The sequence below is a fragment of the Epinephelus lanceolatus genome, chromosome 6 (assembly GCF_041903045.1).
Source record: "Epinephelus lanceolatus isolate andai-2023 chromosome 6, ASM4190304v1, whole genome shotgun sequence".
NCBI lineage: Eukaryota > Metazoa > Chordata > Actinopteri > Perciformes > Serranidae > Epinephelus > Epinephelus lanceolatus.
The window spans coordinates 10,104,371-10,119,875 of NC_135739.1; the positions used below are offsets into that span (position 1 = coordinate 10,104,371).

The 15,505-nt window shown below is 40.4% G+C and overlaps 1 protein-coding gene across 1 annotated transcript in view; it reads left to right on the forward strand.

Annotated features, from left to right (window-relative positions):
* evi5b (ecotropic viral integration site 5b) overlaps positions 1 to 14,961 on the forward strand; it is a 36,287-nt gene extending 21,326 nt beyond the window's left edge. Inside the window, exons 13-19 of the mRNA XM_033622501.2 lie at positions 145 to 276; positions 1,124 to 1,264; positions 1,381 to 1,539; positions 1,827 to 1,973; positions 2,974 to 3,069; positions 7,443 to 7,538; positions 13,160 to 14,961. Of these exons, the coding sequence (XP_033478392.2) occupies positions 145 to 276; positions 1,124 to 1,264; positions 1,381 to 1,539; positions 1,827 to 1,973; positions 2,974 to 3,069; positions 7,443 to 7,538; positions 13,160 to 13,438 (1,050 nt within the window). The 3' untranslated portion in view covers positions 13,439 to 14,961. The remainder of the gene's footprint in view (positions 1 to 144; positions 277 to 1,123; positions 1,265 to 1,380; positions 1,540 to 1,826; positions 1,974 to 2,973; positions 3,070 to 7,442; positions 7,539 to 13,159) is intronic.
* Positions 14,962 to 15,505: the final 544 nt, after the last annotated feature.

Genomic DNA, 15,505 nt, shown 5'->3' on the forward strand with positions numbered 1-15,505 from the left:
CAGAGCATATTAGATGGACTGGAATTATATTGGGATCCTGGTTTACATTATTGGAGTTTGAGTATTTTGAAAATCATAGACACACAGGCCTCAACTTTGTAGCTCTTTGTTGCCGTCTGTACTCACACACGTGTCCTGTTGTAGAAGGGAGCCCCTCGGTACTCTGAGGAGTCCGTCCTGCAGCTGGAGAGAGAGCTCGTGCAGGCCAGGCTGAAGGAGGCGGAGTCTCAGTGTGCTCTCAAGGAGATGCAAGACAAGATCCTGGATATGGAAAAGGTGCGTTGCCTCAGACATAATGTACCAGATAGATTATATGACCTGGTTATATTACTGTAGTCATGTTATATACCTCGCATTGCAACCTGGACACATTGTCAGTGATGAATCATTGGGTTTTTCGGGTCTTAACATCAGACACCCTCACCCAGACGACCCAACAGGGGATGATCAGGCCCTGACTTGTTACACTTATTTACATATCAGAGAAGAATCAAAGAAAATATTCTTCACACTGTGTATGCAGGTCTATCAGAGTCAACTTATATCTATCTAAAACAATTTATCTATTTAATTGTACAAAACTATTTAAGATTCAGTATCTATAAACAAGAATATACGTGTGTGTACAGTAGGTTGTATATATTCGCTCTCACTGCTGCAGCACCTCCTCTCTTCTGCCTGCCACACACTGTGTGCACGGCACAAGACAGAGAAAGGAAAGGAGAGACTCGGTACTACTCTTGTGCCTACTGTGTGCCAACCTCAAAAAGTACAGAGGCAGGTTGCATCTGAGGTTGCTAAGTGACCAAAAACAGCACTGCACCACAGCCTACTTAGCAGAAATCAGGGCGCAGAGCGGATCTTCTTCTAGGTGTTGTTTCTTTAGTGTGTATTTGGGCCTAAAATATTATCCGTAGGACAGATGTAAAGCTCAGGGTATCATCCGTATTTACCACAGGCTGATATATTTATGGAAAAAGTGAAAAAAAGTTGCACTCTGTTACCATTGTTAACCATCTCGGCTATTATCTGAGACTAATCTACCGGACATTGGCCGATTCCTGTCACCGGCTGATCATTGGTGCACCTCTTATAACATGTGTTTCTTACACACCTTCATTAGAGGAACACATCGCTGCCAGATGACACCAACGTGGCACGTCTTCAAGAGGAGCTGATAGGGGTGAAGCTGAGAGAGGCAGAGGCTCTGACCGGCCTGAAAGAGTTGAGACAGCAGGTCAGAGACCTGGAGGAGCACTGGCAGGTGAGCACACACATGTCAACATCATGTCTATACATTATCTCTTTCAGACATTTTTTTCAAAGTGCAAAATGTCTATGAAATAGAAATGTTGTAATGTCATGTGATTCATTTGATAGCGTCACTTGGCACGCACTGCTGGTCGCTGGAAGGACAGCCCCAGGAAAAACACTGTGAGCGAGCTGCAGGACGAGCTGATGAGCGTGAGGCTGCGTGAGGCCGAGGCACAGGCAGAGCTGCGAGAGACACGGCAGAGGATGCTGGAGCTGGAGACACAGGTCAGATGTAACATCATATCTGTCCTTATAATTAAACATGAGAAATAAAAGGTGTACAGCAGCATGGACACCTCAGTCAGTAAGGTGGATCTACAGTTCATTTAATTAATAGTAAATGAATTCTCTGCCTGCATTGTCACCTTGTTTCCTTCAGAGGGCAGCAGTCATCTGTTTCCAAAGGACTGACTGTTCTCATCATTTTTTTTTACATTTTTATATAATAATAATAATAATATAGATTATTTTATTTTATTTTTTATTTTTTTGTACAATCTGTGCCCACACAGAATCAGATTCACAGTAACCAGCTGCGACGGGCGGAACAGGAGAGTCGCTGTCTTCAGGAGTGTGTGCAAACACTGACGCTGCAAAATAAAGACCTGCATGTGCAACTGCAAGAGATCAAGCGGAGACAAGCTGAGATTGAATGCAAGGTACGACTCTGTTGACAATCTGCAACACTCAGCACTTTGTGCCCAGGGACAAACCGCCTGCGACAGCTCTGTTGTGACATAATCTGAATAAATTAAAACATTTAAAGTTTGTGTTAATGTGTAATATTGGACAACAAATAGATTTTTTTAGTTTTTGCATAGAAAAATAAATTCAAGTTGTGTTTTTCTCTTGAGCTTTATTTAGCTATAAGATGTATAATCAGTTTTGTCTAGTAGTATTTTATTCTGACAAGTCTGCAAATGTCGCTAGATTTCTTTCTTCTTTCTTTTCTGTATTTATTTTCAGGGCATACATTAATCAGTAAGTCGGTGTCTAAGAGTCAATGCCCATTTCCAGTATACAGTATACATACATGCATACATACACATGGAGAGATTAAGTAAAAAGACTTAATTAAATAATAATAATAATAATAATAGAAATTAAAGTGAAAATGTAAGTAAAATTGAATGAATGAATAAATAACAGTAATAATAGAAATTAAAAACAAATTTTTTTAGTAAATAAAATGAGTTAAAGATAAATAAATAGTAGTAGTAGTAGTAATAATAATAATATAGAAATAAAATGGGAATAAAACATTTGAAAATAGTGAAAATGTAAAATGTAAGTAAATAAATAGTAATAATATAGAAATAAAAAATAGTGAAAATGTAAGTCTATTTAATGAAATACATAAATAAAATAATTTAAAAAATAAATAAAATAATAAATTCATAAATTAAAAATAACTTGCATTAAAAAATTTAACAATTAAGGATAAGAGAAGAAATTGACGCTGCTACATATCAGTTTAACTGTTATCTGTAGCGCAGCAACACTCCCTGTCTCTTAGGAATTCCCCGCCACAAGATTCACACATACACAAATAGAAAATACTCAGATGTTGTACAAAACATGTTTTTATACTGGCCATTCAGCGCCGGGCGTCCTCGATGTGTTGGTAAACTATCTTTTGTGTCTTTTGTTTTTCTGCAGAGTAAAGAAGAGGTGATGGCAGTGAGGCTGCGGGAGGCCGACAACATTGCTGCTATGGCTGAACTCCAGCAGCAGATCTCAGAGCTTGAGATTCAGGTAAAGTCCCAACACACTCCTGTAACATCACACTCCTACCTCCGCATCTAGCTTTGGATTTCCTACACAAACCACATTTAACATATTCAAATTTCCCTCGCACAGAGAGAGGAATGTCCCATCCAGGAATGTGTGTGATGACAAAGCTGAGTTATGTTCTCATTTTCATTGATGGAGGTCGTTTTGTTGGTCAGCTCCCAGTTATTGTCTTGGTGATGGGCTCCTAACATACTGTTATCTAAGTTAGAGCCACAGTGGTTGTTTCACCAGACAGATTTCTGTATTTGTGGCTCAGTCCGAGCTCTTCTCACTGGTTCTGAATCTGATAGCAGTTGATGTGTTGTTTGCTGATGTTGCTATGGAAATATCAGTGTCAATCAAATCTGATCAAACTCCACCTACACAGTCCAGATGACGCAGATTAGTTGAGTTATTTCTGACTGTTGCTCACTCAGTCATGAACGGGTTAAAATTTCAGGTACTTTCAGGCAGTTAGATATGTATGGTGAACAGCAAATCATGAGATTGTCGGATACAGAGGGTTGAGGACAGATTCGTTTAGTTTTTAATAGTTCAAGGTGTAAACACAGCTTACTTCACACACTGTTGTGACATTTGAAGTTGAGCAGACTCACACACACATGAACGTACTCCTGACATGAACCAGTGAATCCACCAGTATTTATCCCCCAACAAATGTAACGCTACACACAAGAGTGACTAAAACAAATACAGGCCTGTTCCCACACTGCGAGCACTCAGCAGTTCTGATTGATAACAGATAAAACGATCTAGAAAAACAATCAGCAATAGCTTGAAGCTTGTTTGTGGGCTCAACACTCAGAACAACACACTCTTCAAATGAGTAAAGCAGCGCAGCAACAGGAAGATAATGTTATTGTGTTGTGGTTACCCAAACTGAATCTTTGCTAATGGAAGTCCACTATTTGAAGCTTTGTCATTTTAAAGATATTTTTATTGATTTTATGATGTATATAATTTTTTAAATATTTATTTTTTAACATGTTCAAAAAATCTAAACATATGTACGCAGATACGTTGAAACTGGGCACAAAAACCACTTGGTTATGGTTTGAAAAAGATTGTGGCTTTGGGGGCATAATCCCAAAGTAAAAAACAACCGCTTTTCACAGCACTGATGCCGACAGGTCACACAGCAACAGGTCCCTAAAAAACAACCACATTGGGGGCTAAAAAGCCGCAGTAAACAGCAATGACTCGCTTTGAAAACAACCGTTTTTGTTGTTTGTTTGTCTTCAACAGTGATCTGCAGCTTGGCAGGCGTAGGTGTTATGACATCCACCATTTCTTCCACCTCATGATGACAAAGTCAGCTCACATACTGTGTCACTTTAGAAAGGTTGATATGATACATATGAAACATGCAAATGTAACAAAATTGATGGTTTGCAGAAATGACAGGGCTGCTTAATGGAGAGGTTGAAGTTAAGTGTTACTTAGTAAATATCAGCTGCTCAAACCAAAAGCTTTGTTACAGTTATGACTTTTAGTGAAGTGGGCTTTGAAAAGTACCGCTGTAATTTTATTCCTGACTTGAAGGTGTTTTAGAGAGTCTAACCTGGAGACTTTGACTATTTTTAAGTATCTGACAACAACAACAAAAAAAAAACAAACAACCCTCCCCCTCTTCCCTTTCAGAGGCGCACACACAATCACACCGTGTGGTCTGAGGTTTTGTTACTAAGTGATAGAGCAAAAACACGCAACACCAAAATTTACCACTACCGCCCTCATACTTTTCAGAATCTGCATAATGAACTCCCAACAACGTGCAGAAGAACCCTTACACCTCATTAACACTTCATTTTCCTTTTATATTATGATGAGATTGAAAGTACTTTGCAGAGGGTGCTTTAGTTTGATTTATTTTTATTTTCCCTCAGGAGCAGGATGTTGAATCTAACTGGTGTCGAAGCTGAAATAATGCCACCACCGCTGGCTTCTTGTTGGTCTGTGGTTTGGTTACTTGCTCTTTAAGTTGTGGGTGAAAACTACTTCAATTACAAGAATTAGTTGGAAAAAAGAAATCAGTTTCTTGCTTTACTCATCAGAGACAGTGTGACGCATGTTGGTGGTGATGATTTGCAGCTTGCTTTATGATGTGAGAGGTCACCATTTGATCAGATTAGCTCAATCTGTGTCTAAATCCTGAGTGTAGAAGTCAGAGCAGCAGAAGATACCAATGAAGTCACTCTGAACATTAAGGTTCTTATCTTTTCCTTCAGTAACAACACGTATGATCCTGCAGAGATTTAATGAAGAGATACAAATGGATGATAATAACCACTGAGTAATGATGGAAAACATTGTGACTGAAACTAAGATATCTAGAAAGGTTTCTGTGTAAGACTCTTTCACTATCACAGTCATGGCCTCGGCTCAGCGCCACAGCTCCACTGTCTCTGGGCTGATAGGAAGTGGTTTCTCATTTTGAAGCAAAGACTCTACCAAAGGTGACATGCATGGTTTATTTTGAGGTTTCTATGACATGCTCAGAGATTTATACTAAATGTTTTAGCCTGCAAAGCACTTCTCGTCTCTCACGTTTACTCTGTTTGCTAAGTAATGAGGAAACTGTATCATTAATCTCACAGGTGCTGAAAAAGCAAACTCTAATAGCACACATCTGTATGACAGTTAAAAATGTGACCATGGCCCTTTTATACAAATCATATCTGTTCTTTACTGAAGGGCAGCTAATTAATAGATTGACAGTAAAAATGAAACTTTAATCATAAATGCTCACATCCCTCACAGACGCCTTTGCAGATTCAGAATAAGCTACTTGCCATTGCGACAGCAGCAGAGATGCACAGGAAGTTTAAAAATACTGTGATTGTGCTGCACAGCTGCAAGGATTAGTTGATTAATCAATCAGTGGTTTAAAAGAAAAATGAAACGGCAACTATTCTGATAATCGAACAAGTGTTTTGGCAATTTTTTGAAAGCGCAAAAGCCCAAAAGTTTCTGGTTTCATGCCTGTTAAATCTAAGAATTTGATGCTTTTCTTTGTTATTCATCAGGAGTGTCTAAAGTTTTTTGAATGGAGGCCAGATTAGATAATGTGAAAATACCTGCTTCTCGCATTATTAAAATGAATTCATACAAATAAAACAAATTCAACCGTTTCACCACTCCTCAAAACAGTGGCCCTCGCTGTTGACTTAACGCTTTCTTTGCTGTGGCCATGTCTGCTACCTAGCAGGAAATGTCTTGTTAGCTTGTTTACCAACACATTCTGCCTGCGTAGATCCTACTTGGTGAATGTCTACAAACTATCTTACAGTCCTGCCATCAACTTGCACAAAAAGCGCAATTACACCTAAGAAATAATGAAAGGGAAACCAGATGGAGTTTGGGGAAGGAGACAAAGTAAGAACGTAAAGAAACTTAAATGATTTAAGGGGCGCTGGATTATCACATGATATTATCATGAGTATTAGAAATGATATCAGCATTTTGTTTTTAAATATCATAGTTTTCATATCATCCTACATAGCTGACTTTTTCAGAGAGAAAGCCCCCTTCCCTTTCCTCCTTTTCCTCTTCTGTAAGATCTAAACAAAGTTCAACAGACTTTAAGGGTTCCTGAGGAAGACACTTCTGTGAGGCCACCTGACATCTGTTGATTCACACAGCTGAACACAAGGAAGTCTCATTAACGGCCTGCCCGTTATCGCTGTGGTGTTTTGGAGTGGCAAAACCTCAAAAACAAGAGACTCTTGGAATAATCTCACCACCATAATCAACCCCACCTTACCACAGGAATCAAAAACCCCATCCCTTTTTTTGGGGCGTTGGCCAGCCAGAGAAGACTCACTCTCAACACTCTACCTCGACACCCCACCCCTGTTGCGTGCGAGTGTATACGTCTTCCCTTTTTTGTCTCAGTGTTCCTCTGTGCGCCCTTCACTGTATAAAACTGGCAGGGTGTGATTGAGGTTTGAAATAGAGTATGTGTTTGTCTCCAATGCCTGCAGATGTCTTCACTGAGGAAGGTAAACATCACATGGGCTGTTTAACTGTTAGAGCCAACAACCAGCCTCATCCCCAGGGCCCCGAAAGGAAATCGAGCACAAATGACACTGTTTTTTGTTTCCCCCTGACATCTGTCACTTTGTGATGCTTTTTTAGAAGTGGGGCTCATAGAATCCGCCAGTTTTTGTCCTGCTTGTACAGTAGTTCAAAACAGTTAATCCCTTGGTATTTTAGTGTTTTTACATGTAGGCTGTGTACACTTGCTAAAAATATTTCTCCCCCTCCCTCAATATTTACGAAAGCCATGTGTATCACTGTTGCTTGTTTTTAACTCGTGTTTCTTGTACTTACAGAAGGAAGAAGGAAAGGTCCAGGGCCAGCTGAACCACACAGACTCAAGCCAGTACATCAGCGACCTCAAAGACCAGATAAAGGAACTCAAACAGGAGGTGAGACTTGAAAACAAGCATCACGTCCATTAGTAATCACACTACCTTTTTTTTTTTTTTTCCTGGTAGAGACTCAGATTTTGCTTTTGCTATTTCTTTGATCTGGAGTTTCAGAAGATTTTACAACATTCCCTCAGATATGGTTTTTCTTTGAAGCCAACAGATTAGTACAAGTGTTAACTACACCCAGAGACTTCCTGTGCAGAGTTGACGTTGCACACCTCCTGCAGACATAACCTATAGATGTTTTTACGAGCAGATCACAGAGTAGAGCCAAGATAGATAACACTATACATTTAGATCTCAAAAATTTCATTCATTCAGAGAAGTTGTCTCTTCATAAAGAAATATCTCACAGTGGGAAAGATGGCCTTTTAAAACTAGAGTGTGTATGCAGTAGAAAAATGCAAATACTTTTGAAATTGGTGCTACAGAACCAGAGAAAACAGAGGAAAAGGATGCTTTTGCTCAAGAGGGAGAAAACCTACAACTACCAGAATGCACATGTAAATGTGTCAGTTTTAAAAAATGGACGCCAGCTGGCACAAAACCATCATGTATTACAGGTAAACAGTACGCTAAAACATGTTTCTGAAGTGGGAAATAGACAACGCAGTAACAGAATCTTGGTTTATATTCGCTCAGCGCTGCCTCGTTTTACCATTTGACATCAATTATGCCGGCCACCATTTTCACAGTGCAGGAAACAGTATGGCGCCCACTTCCTGTTCACAAACTCTCGCTATTACAGCCAGGTGAGAAGAAGGCAATACAGTAACATAGTCTTGACACATATTGGTAGCTTTCAGTTAATTTTGTCGCGGAGGTTGGCAAAAAGTTACATTTTTTTTTTTAACTTCGAACAGCAATGCCGTCTACTGTTACTGTTGCCTGTATTCTCCACCAACCTCACCTAATTTTATGGCCCTGCTCTCATCCACTAAAATGATATCTGGTTTGCCGTCTACCGTCTCGCTGATTCCATGCGAATGCAATATTAACTCTATTGCCCCATTAGCAGTGTCAGTACGGCCAAATGTGATAACATAGTTAAGCATACTAAAGGGCTTTTGCAGCTTAAAATGAAGCCACTTACTCACCAGGGCGTCCAGAGGTTGGGCATTCCGTTTCTGCAGCAGTCCCAGTACAGCATTACCAGTGGTGCCGCTAGCCAGCTCCCACCAGACCTGGGTGGTGCACAGTGCAGAGCGGCTAAGGCTAGCTAACCAATGGAGACTGGAAGGTGGGCAGTGGGCAAAAGGTTTTCACACGTTAATGTGGCTAAGTCGGTTGCCTGTCAGCTACAGAAAATAAGAATTTAAGGCAAGACATTTACATCACTAAACATTAAAGTTTCACCAAATCTAAATGAATAGCGCTTTGAAATGCGGCGCTGAAGCTCACCGAGTGAATAGAGTGCCGGACTTGTATCAGCTGTCAATCACGGCTTGCAAGCTACTGTCAAACTTGGCAGCGCTGAAGAAATACGAATCAAGATTATGTTACTGCATTGCCTATTTCTCGCCTCGGATGTTTTCAGAAACATATTTTGATGACTGTATAGCTGTAACTGCAGATAGAGGTTCTTGTTGATTTCCAGCAGATCAGTTATTGACAGGATGAATAGCATATTTTGACATCTGTGGCCGTAACTGAATCGCAACAGGTAATTGCAACAAGTTGACCAGTGCAGCTGGTTAAATTGATCTGAATGCATTAGTTTCTTCTGACTCCAGTTTATATCAAAGCAATACATTCACGGAGTCATTTCTCCTCTCACTTGGTTTTGTCTTGTGGTCATCTTAGGTTAAAAGTGGCCTGCTATGAGTCATGCTAAGACAAGTGTCTGCTATGAGCAAACCTGAAAGCAAAGAGTGGCTCCAGTCCACCATCATCCTCCTCCTCCTCCTCCCTCACAGTTTGAGTTAATGCCTGCATTTATATTGCTGGAAATTTTGACTGCAGCCAGTCAGATGACAATTTCCTTTTTTGCATGTCAACAACAGGAAGGCAGAACTCCAAATTTAGACAGGTACATGTAAACGTAGGCTTATATTTGTTAGTTGTGTATTGTGCTATGAACTGGATTCTTAATGCGTCTCTTCCTACATGTCTGTCTGCTGCATGGCAGGCTGACTCAGGTGAGTTGGTACAGATGTGTCATGTAACCCCCTGTGGTTTAAACCTGACCACCATGCAGCCCCAAACCTAGCCCCACTTGGGTCTTTTAAATTCACAGCCCAGTCTCCAGAAGAAAAAAAGTTGGCATTTTACATTAATGCAAACCAAGGATATGTTACATCTGCACGTTTCACAAGTAGATCAACGTTTTTCAAGTGACGTAGTTGTGATTGCATATATGAGCTGAACTTGTCATCAGGAAGAGGAGGAAATAGTGATTGACGTGACACCTAGGCAAGACAGCTACCAAGCAGCAGACCACGGTTTGAGAACAAACCACAAAACCATATTTTTAGTGAGTCGTCATCAGCATTTCCAACCACCATTGTGGCACCAACACTGAATATTTTAAGCAAATACATGTTTTTATAAACTTGAAGGTCCAGTTATAGGATTAAGGGGGCTATATATTGGCAGAAATGAATTGTAATAAGTATGTTTACTGTATAATCAACTAAAAACAACAGCTGTTTGTTAATTCTGTTGCCCAGAATGGACAAACCAAGCACTGGCTCTAGATAGGGACATTGGCATTTTCGCGTCTGCCACCATATTTAGCAGCTCCTCTTCAAAGTGCTGCTTTAGAAAAACACCATTTTTTTTAAAACTGGATCTTAAGTTATCAGAGAAAAGGGTGAGCACACAGGCAGAAGGTTAGCCGCCTGTGTGCCACATGCCAAACAGCATGGTTTTATTCATTGTTTTTACCAATTTATTCACCTTATCTGTTTATTTTGGAGAGGAAGAGACATCTGCTGATATTTCAGCTCCAGTAAAAACCACCTGAGCATTCAATACTCAAGGAATTCTAACCCGGAGAGGTTTCAGCTGGTTGAAATTTGCAGTCCTCACTGCTAGATGCCATCAAAACCCCTTAATTTTACATACTGGACCTTTAAACAATTGTTTTTTGTGCCTAAACAGAACCAGACGCTAACCACAGCATTGCTGAAAAGGAAAGAAACATGAAGTTTCAACATATCTACTGTATAATAATGTACAAATGTGACATATCTGGGGTTTTGCAGAACACACAGTGCCAACATTTATTTTGGATGCTTCCATAGAGAACTTTAAAGAACTGATGTGCTACTTTAAATTAGAGATGGTGAAGGCAACCTGGCATACATTGGTCAAACCAACCACTTACTCCTCACCCTTTGTCTTAGCATTCTCAAAACCAAAACGCCTTTGTGTGGTTTGTCAAAGTTTGTTGTTTGAGTGCAGTTAGAATCTCTTCACTTCCCTATGTAGCTGATGGAACAAATAAATAAACACCACAGCTGCAGTTTAAAAGTAATTGCAATGCATGATTTCCCAATTTGCTACAAAGGACAGTAAGCCCATTCCTTACTGGAGCAACAGAAGGAGGCTAACTTGAAAACGTACTTGGCCAAGCCACATAAAGGTGAGATTTGTGCTTCATCAAAAGAGAAAAGACTTACAGGATGAAGACTAACTAGTTGGTTTGACAAATGGGTTGGGTTAACTTCCACCTCTGATAAACATCAGTCACTTCTCTGAAGTTTTCAGTAGGTTGCGTTCAGGACTGTCTCCCACACAGTCCCAAATGGAGCTAACCATCACCCATGAAACAATTCTACAATGGCTTTGTCCCAAATCCATGCTACATACTGATTTGAAGGTCGAGATGGAGTTCATTCACACTGGGAAAGTGACTCTCCAAACATACAAAGGAAATGCTAGCGTTACTCATAGCAGACAAAAAAAGAAAAAAAAAATATAAAGCACTGAATCTTTGCAAAACCATATCTTGGTGGCCTTCTTGTATCATTTCCTGTTGTGTACTCACTAAAGAAACAGTATACTATGAAAATTAGTACATATTGTTAAGTGCATACTGTTAGTTTGTAATATGGAATTGGGGCACAGCTCATATCGTATTACATTGTTCCCTTTTGGTTTTTAGTTGGTTTGCTGCCTGCATGTTAGATTGGTGCCAGTGATCCTGTTGAAATATCACTGAGTGCATCCTGTTGTGGTAATCAGTTTGTACACGTCAAATCTGTCAGCCTGTGTTTTCTCCCTCAGGACATGAATATGTATTTGGCTCAGTTTTGCATGCAGAATTAAATGGATAGTTGGGATTTTTCAAAGTGAGTTATTTATCTATAGCTAGTGACGTCACGTGTATTACCTAGAGTATAAGGCAGTCAGCACGCCCCTGGTTTGTAGAAACAGACAGGAGTACCGCCACGGAAGCTAAGCAATGTACTGCTGTGGACGTATTAGAGCCACCTAAAAAACTGCTTTACCTTGCCATCGGACAGCCCTATCTGATGAGGAACTGAAGTCATTTTATCACTCTCTTCAAAGCCACCAGACTCCTTTGACAAAAACAGTAATTTCACCTCACAGAACACAGAAGTTGCTGATCTACTGCTGCTTCGGTTAGTTTTTGTGATATTGTGTTTGGTATTTTTAAAACGTTAATACATATTCACCAAAGGCACACAATAATACAAACAAACCAATCCCTCTGGATTTTCTCGGACTGTTTTTGGGATTGTTTGAGATGCCTGATTTTAGGACAGCTTTTCTAAATAATTGTGATGCATGTTGTAATATTTATAGGTGTTTTTTATTGACTTTGAGGGGCAAGTGAGAATTGCAAAAATAGTTAAGATGCTGTCTTAGATTCTAAGCGTATTACTATGAGCATTCAGAGTTTCTCACAAAATCAGAATTTGTTGTGGGGCGGTGGGGTCAGCAGCAGCTGATTGCTCACTATCAGCGTTGAAAGAAGCGCTGAAGGGCTGTCTCCGTGAGGCGCTCTTCTCCTGCTGTCTCTGCCCAGTTGGTAACAACAACCAACACCAACACCAAAATGGCTTGAGCCTGTCTTTAAACATGGTAATAATCGTTAGGTGACATTAGTCGTGTGATGCTAACAGTTAGCCCTGTTACCATATGTGTCCCAGGCAGAGTTCACACTCCTGCAGCAAGTCTCATCATAAACAGAAAGAGAGGAAGGGCGAAGACAGTTAATATCATAACAACATTCTGGAGGGAGTGACAAACCAATCAATCAAGGCAGCGGTAGACCAGCACCTCCTGTGTTCTGTGAGGTAAAATCACAGTTTTTGGCAATGGAGTCTGGTGGCTTTGAAGAGAGCATAGATGGATACAATGGTTTCAGTTCTTTGTTGGAATAGGCTGTCTGACAGCAAGGTAAAGCAATGAAAATATTTTCAATATAGTGTACACGTAAACTGATAAAGATTATTTTAGGTGGCTAAAATTTGTTTTGCTGTAGCCCCCCATCCTTAGCTTCCCTGCTTGTACAAACCGGGGGTATACTGACAGCCTGAAAGTAAAATGCTGATTATGGATAAGTACCTCATACAACCCCACTTCAAAAAATCCAAACTACCCCTTTAAACAGTCTCTGTGTTGCTAATACTCGTTTATTCTCACAGATTTGCTGCTTAAAAGCACAGAGGGGCTTGGCCAATCAGCCCGCTTTTGATGGGATCCACATCGTCAATCACTATGTGGGGGATGATGGGTCTTATCAGTCTTCAGACGAGGATGGAGTCAAGGTCCCGAACCTCCAGGACACCCAGCAGAGGAGCGGTGGTCGTATCAGACTGCGCCCCAACCTTGGAGACACCGACAGTGAGGAGGAGGAGGAGGATGAGGAGGCCCTGCGACTCTCTGTACCTCAGAGCGGCAGTCAAAAGTCCACCACGGTGTGACGAGGACAGAGGCTGGCAGCACTCGCTGAGGAAGAGGAGGTGTTTCCTGCAGCCATTTCAGGGGAGACGTCTGAATCTGGAGTTTCAGAAAGGAAACGCGTCATCATTTCATATCATGAGAATCATACTTACGGATTTAGTTTATTTTGTTTACCTCCCTTTTGTAGTTTTCTTCCTGAAGGCAGCAAACAGCATGGACAGAGGCAGACCATCAACATGGGCATCAGCAGAGAATGGAGCGTATCAAACTCTACTGGGCCGCAGTGGGGAGGGTGAAAACAGTTGACCCCCTCCTGTAGGTACAACACAGAGAAAGAGACTGTGCAATAAAACCTTTTATGCTATATCACACACTTCATCCAATGTGTTTTTATACTTTTAAACCATTTTATAATGAACATCAAACATGTATTGATGCCGTTACTACTAAGTGTCCATCGTGCAGAGGCAGAACTGTACAAGTGCTGTGTGTGTGTATATATATCTATTGTCTTGATGAGCTTGTCAGCAGCCTGTGTGGTGTCAGCCAGCGCTGGCTTGTTGACCTTTTGGCCTTAGCACATGCCGCATGCCTTTCACCAGGGCTGGTGTACCACAAGGTCAATGTGACATCTGCATACTTGTAGATATGTAAATGTGTATTATGTCAATTCCTTTTGAACTTGAAAATATGTATCTATTGCATATCTGATGTTTAGAATATATTATAAAATTGAGAAAAAAAGGGACATATAAGTTAGTTTAATATGGAAACTCATATGACAAATCCTGTTTCTGAGATGTCTGAGGTGACTTCCTGTAAAGAGAATGAGAATAGCTGCTCATTGGAAGATGTCATCTTGTTGTTTTCAGAGCAGTACGTTAAAATCAGTCCAGTTTTTTTAACTGTTGTACTGACTTCTCTGAAAGCATCCCGGCTTAGCTTTCAAAATGAGCCCCGCAGTAAGTCGAACCAGCACAGAGTCGATTTGCTGATGAGTCAGACGTGAGCAATGTTTATCGGAAGTTTTGTGTATCACAAATTTGCACGGAAATGGTCCTGTGGAAACATAACTGGGAGATAAAGCCGAGACAACATAGTACACTTTACAACACACTCTGGAGGAATCGGGAGTTGTCAAGTGTTACCAAAGTAAGCACTATATTCTGTATTGTGCTCATCCACAGGCCAGTTCCACTCCATTTCATGCGCGAGGACCTGGATGTGTAAGACTTTGAATTTCTCTAATATCTGTATTGAACACTAACTCCTGTATTCAGCGGAAGACGACGTGGAAGTGAACGCATCGTTCGCATCCAGGAAACGGAAAAGATTGTGACTTTGAGTCGGTGATAATGTCCCTTTGATGAAACAAGTGTTGTTTGATGGGAGAGGAACACGTTATGGCACTTTTGGAGTCTGCAGTGCAGTAAGGACACACATGGCAACACTATGGAGCAGTCAGCACACTCTGGAGACTAAATGAGATTGTTGTGTGTGTGATGAGTTCACAATAAAACGTTTGATAAACTCCTTACTGAAACTGATGTGTCTTTTTCCTTTACTTATTCATAAACCTTTAAATGACCTTGCTCCTCCCTATATCCGATTTTCCTTCTATTACTGTTTCAGACAGATCACCAAGGTCACTTCTTTTAAATGTTCCCCATGAGTCCCATAGAACGACCAGTGAGGTGTTTTTATGCCCCTTAACTGTGGAACTCACTGCCTCTGGATATTAGAATAGAAAAGTCTTTATGTTTTCTAAAAGGAAATTAAAGATGGATAATTTTAATCTGGCTTTGAATTTAGAGTAATGTTACAGCCTTTGTTTTTTAAGTTTTAATCTTTGGTTTGCAGTAACTTTTTCAAATTAAACTTAACTTTTTAAAATCTTTTTTCAGCACTGGATCTAATAACACACATCAACTACTGAAAATGTTTATTGGTCAATCTCAGGCCATTTTATCAACCAGGTCTCACTCCTAACTTGTCAAATACCAATGCTTATTCAGGGGCCCTCTTGTGTCACACACCATTGCACATAAGCACACTTAGCGGCAGTAGCAGCGCCATTTTGTGATGCT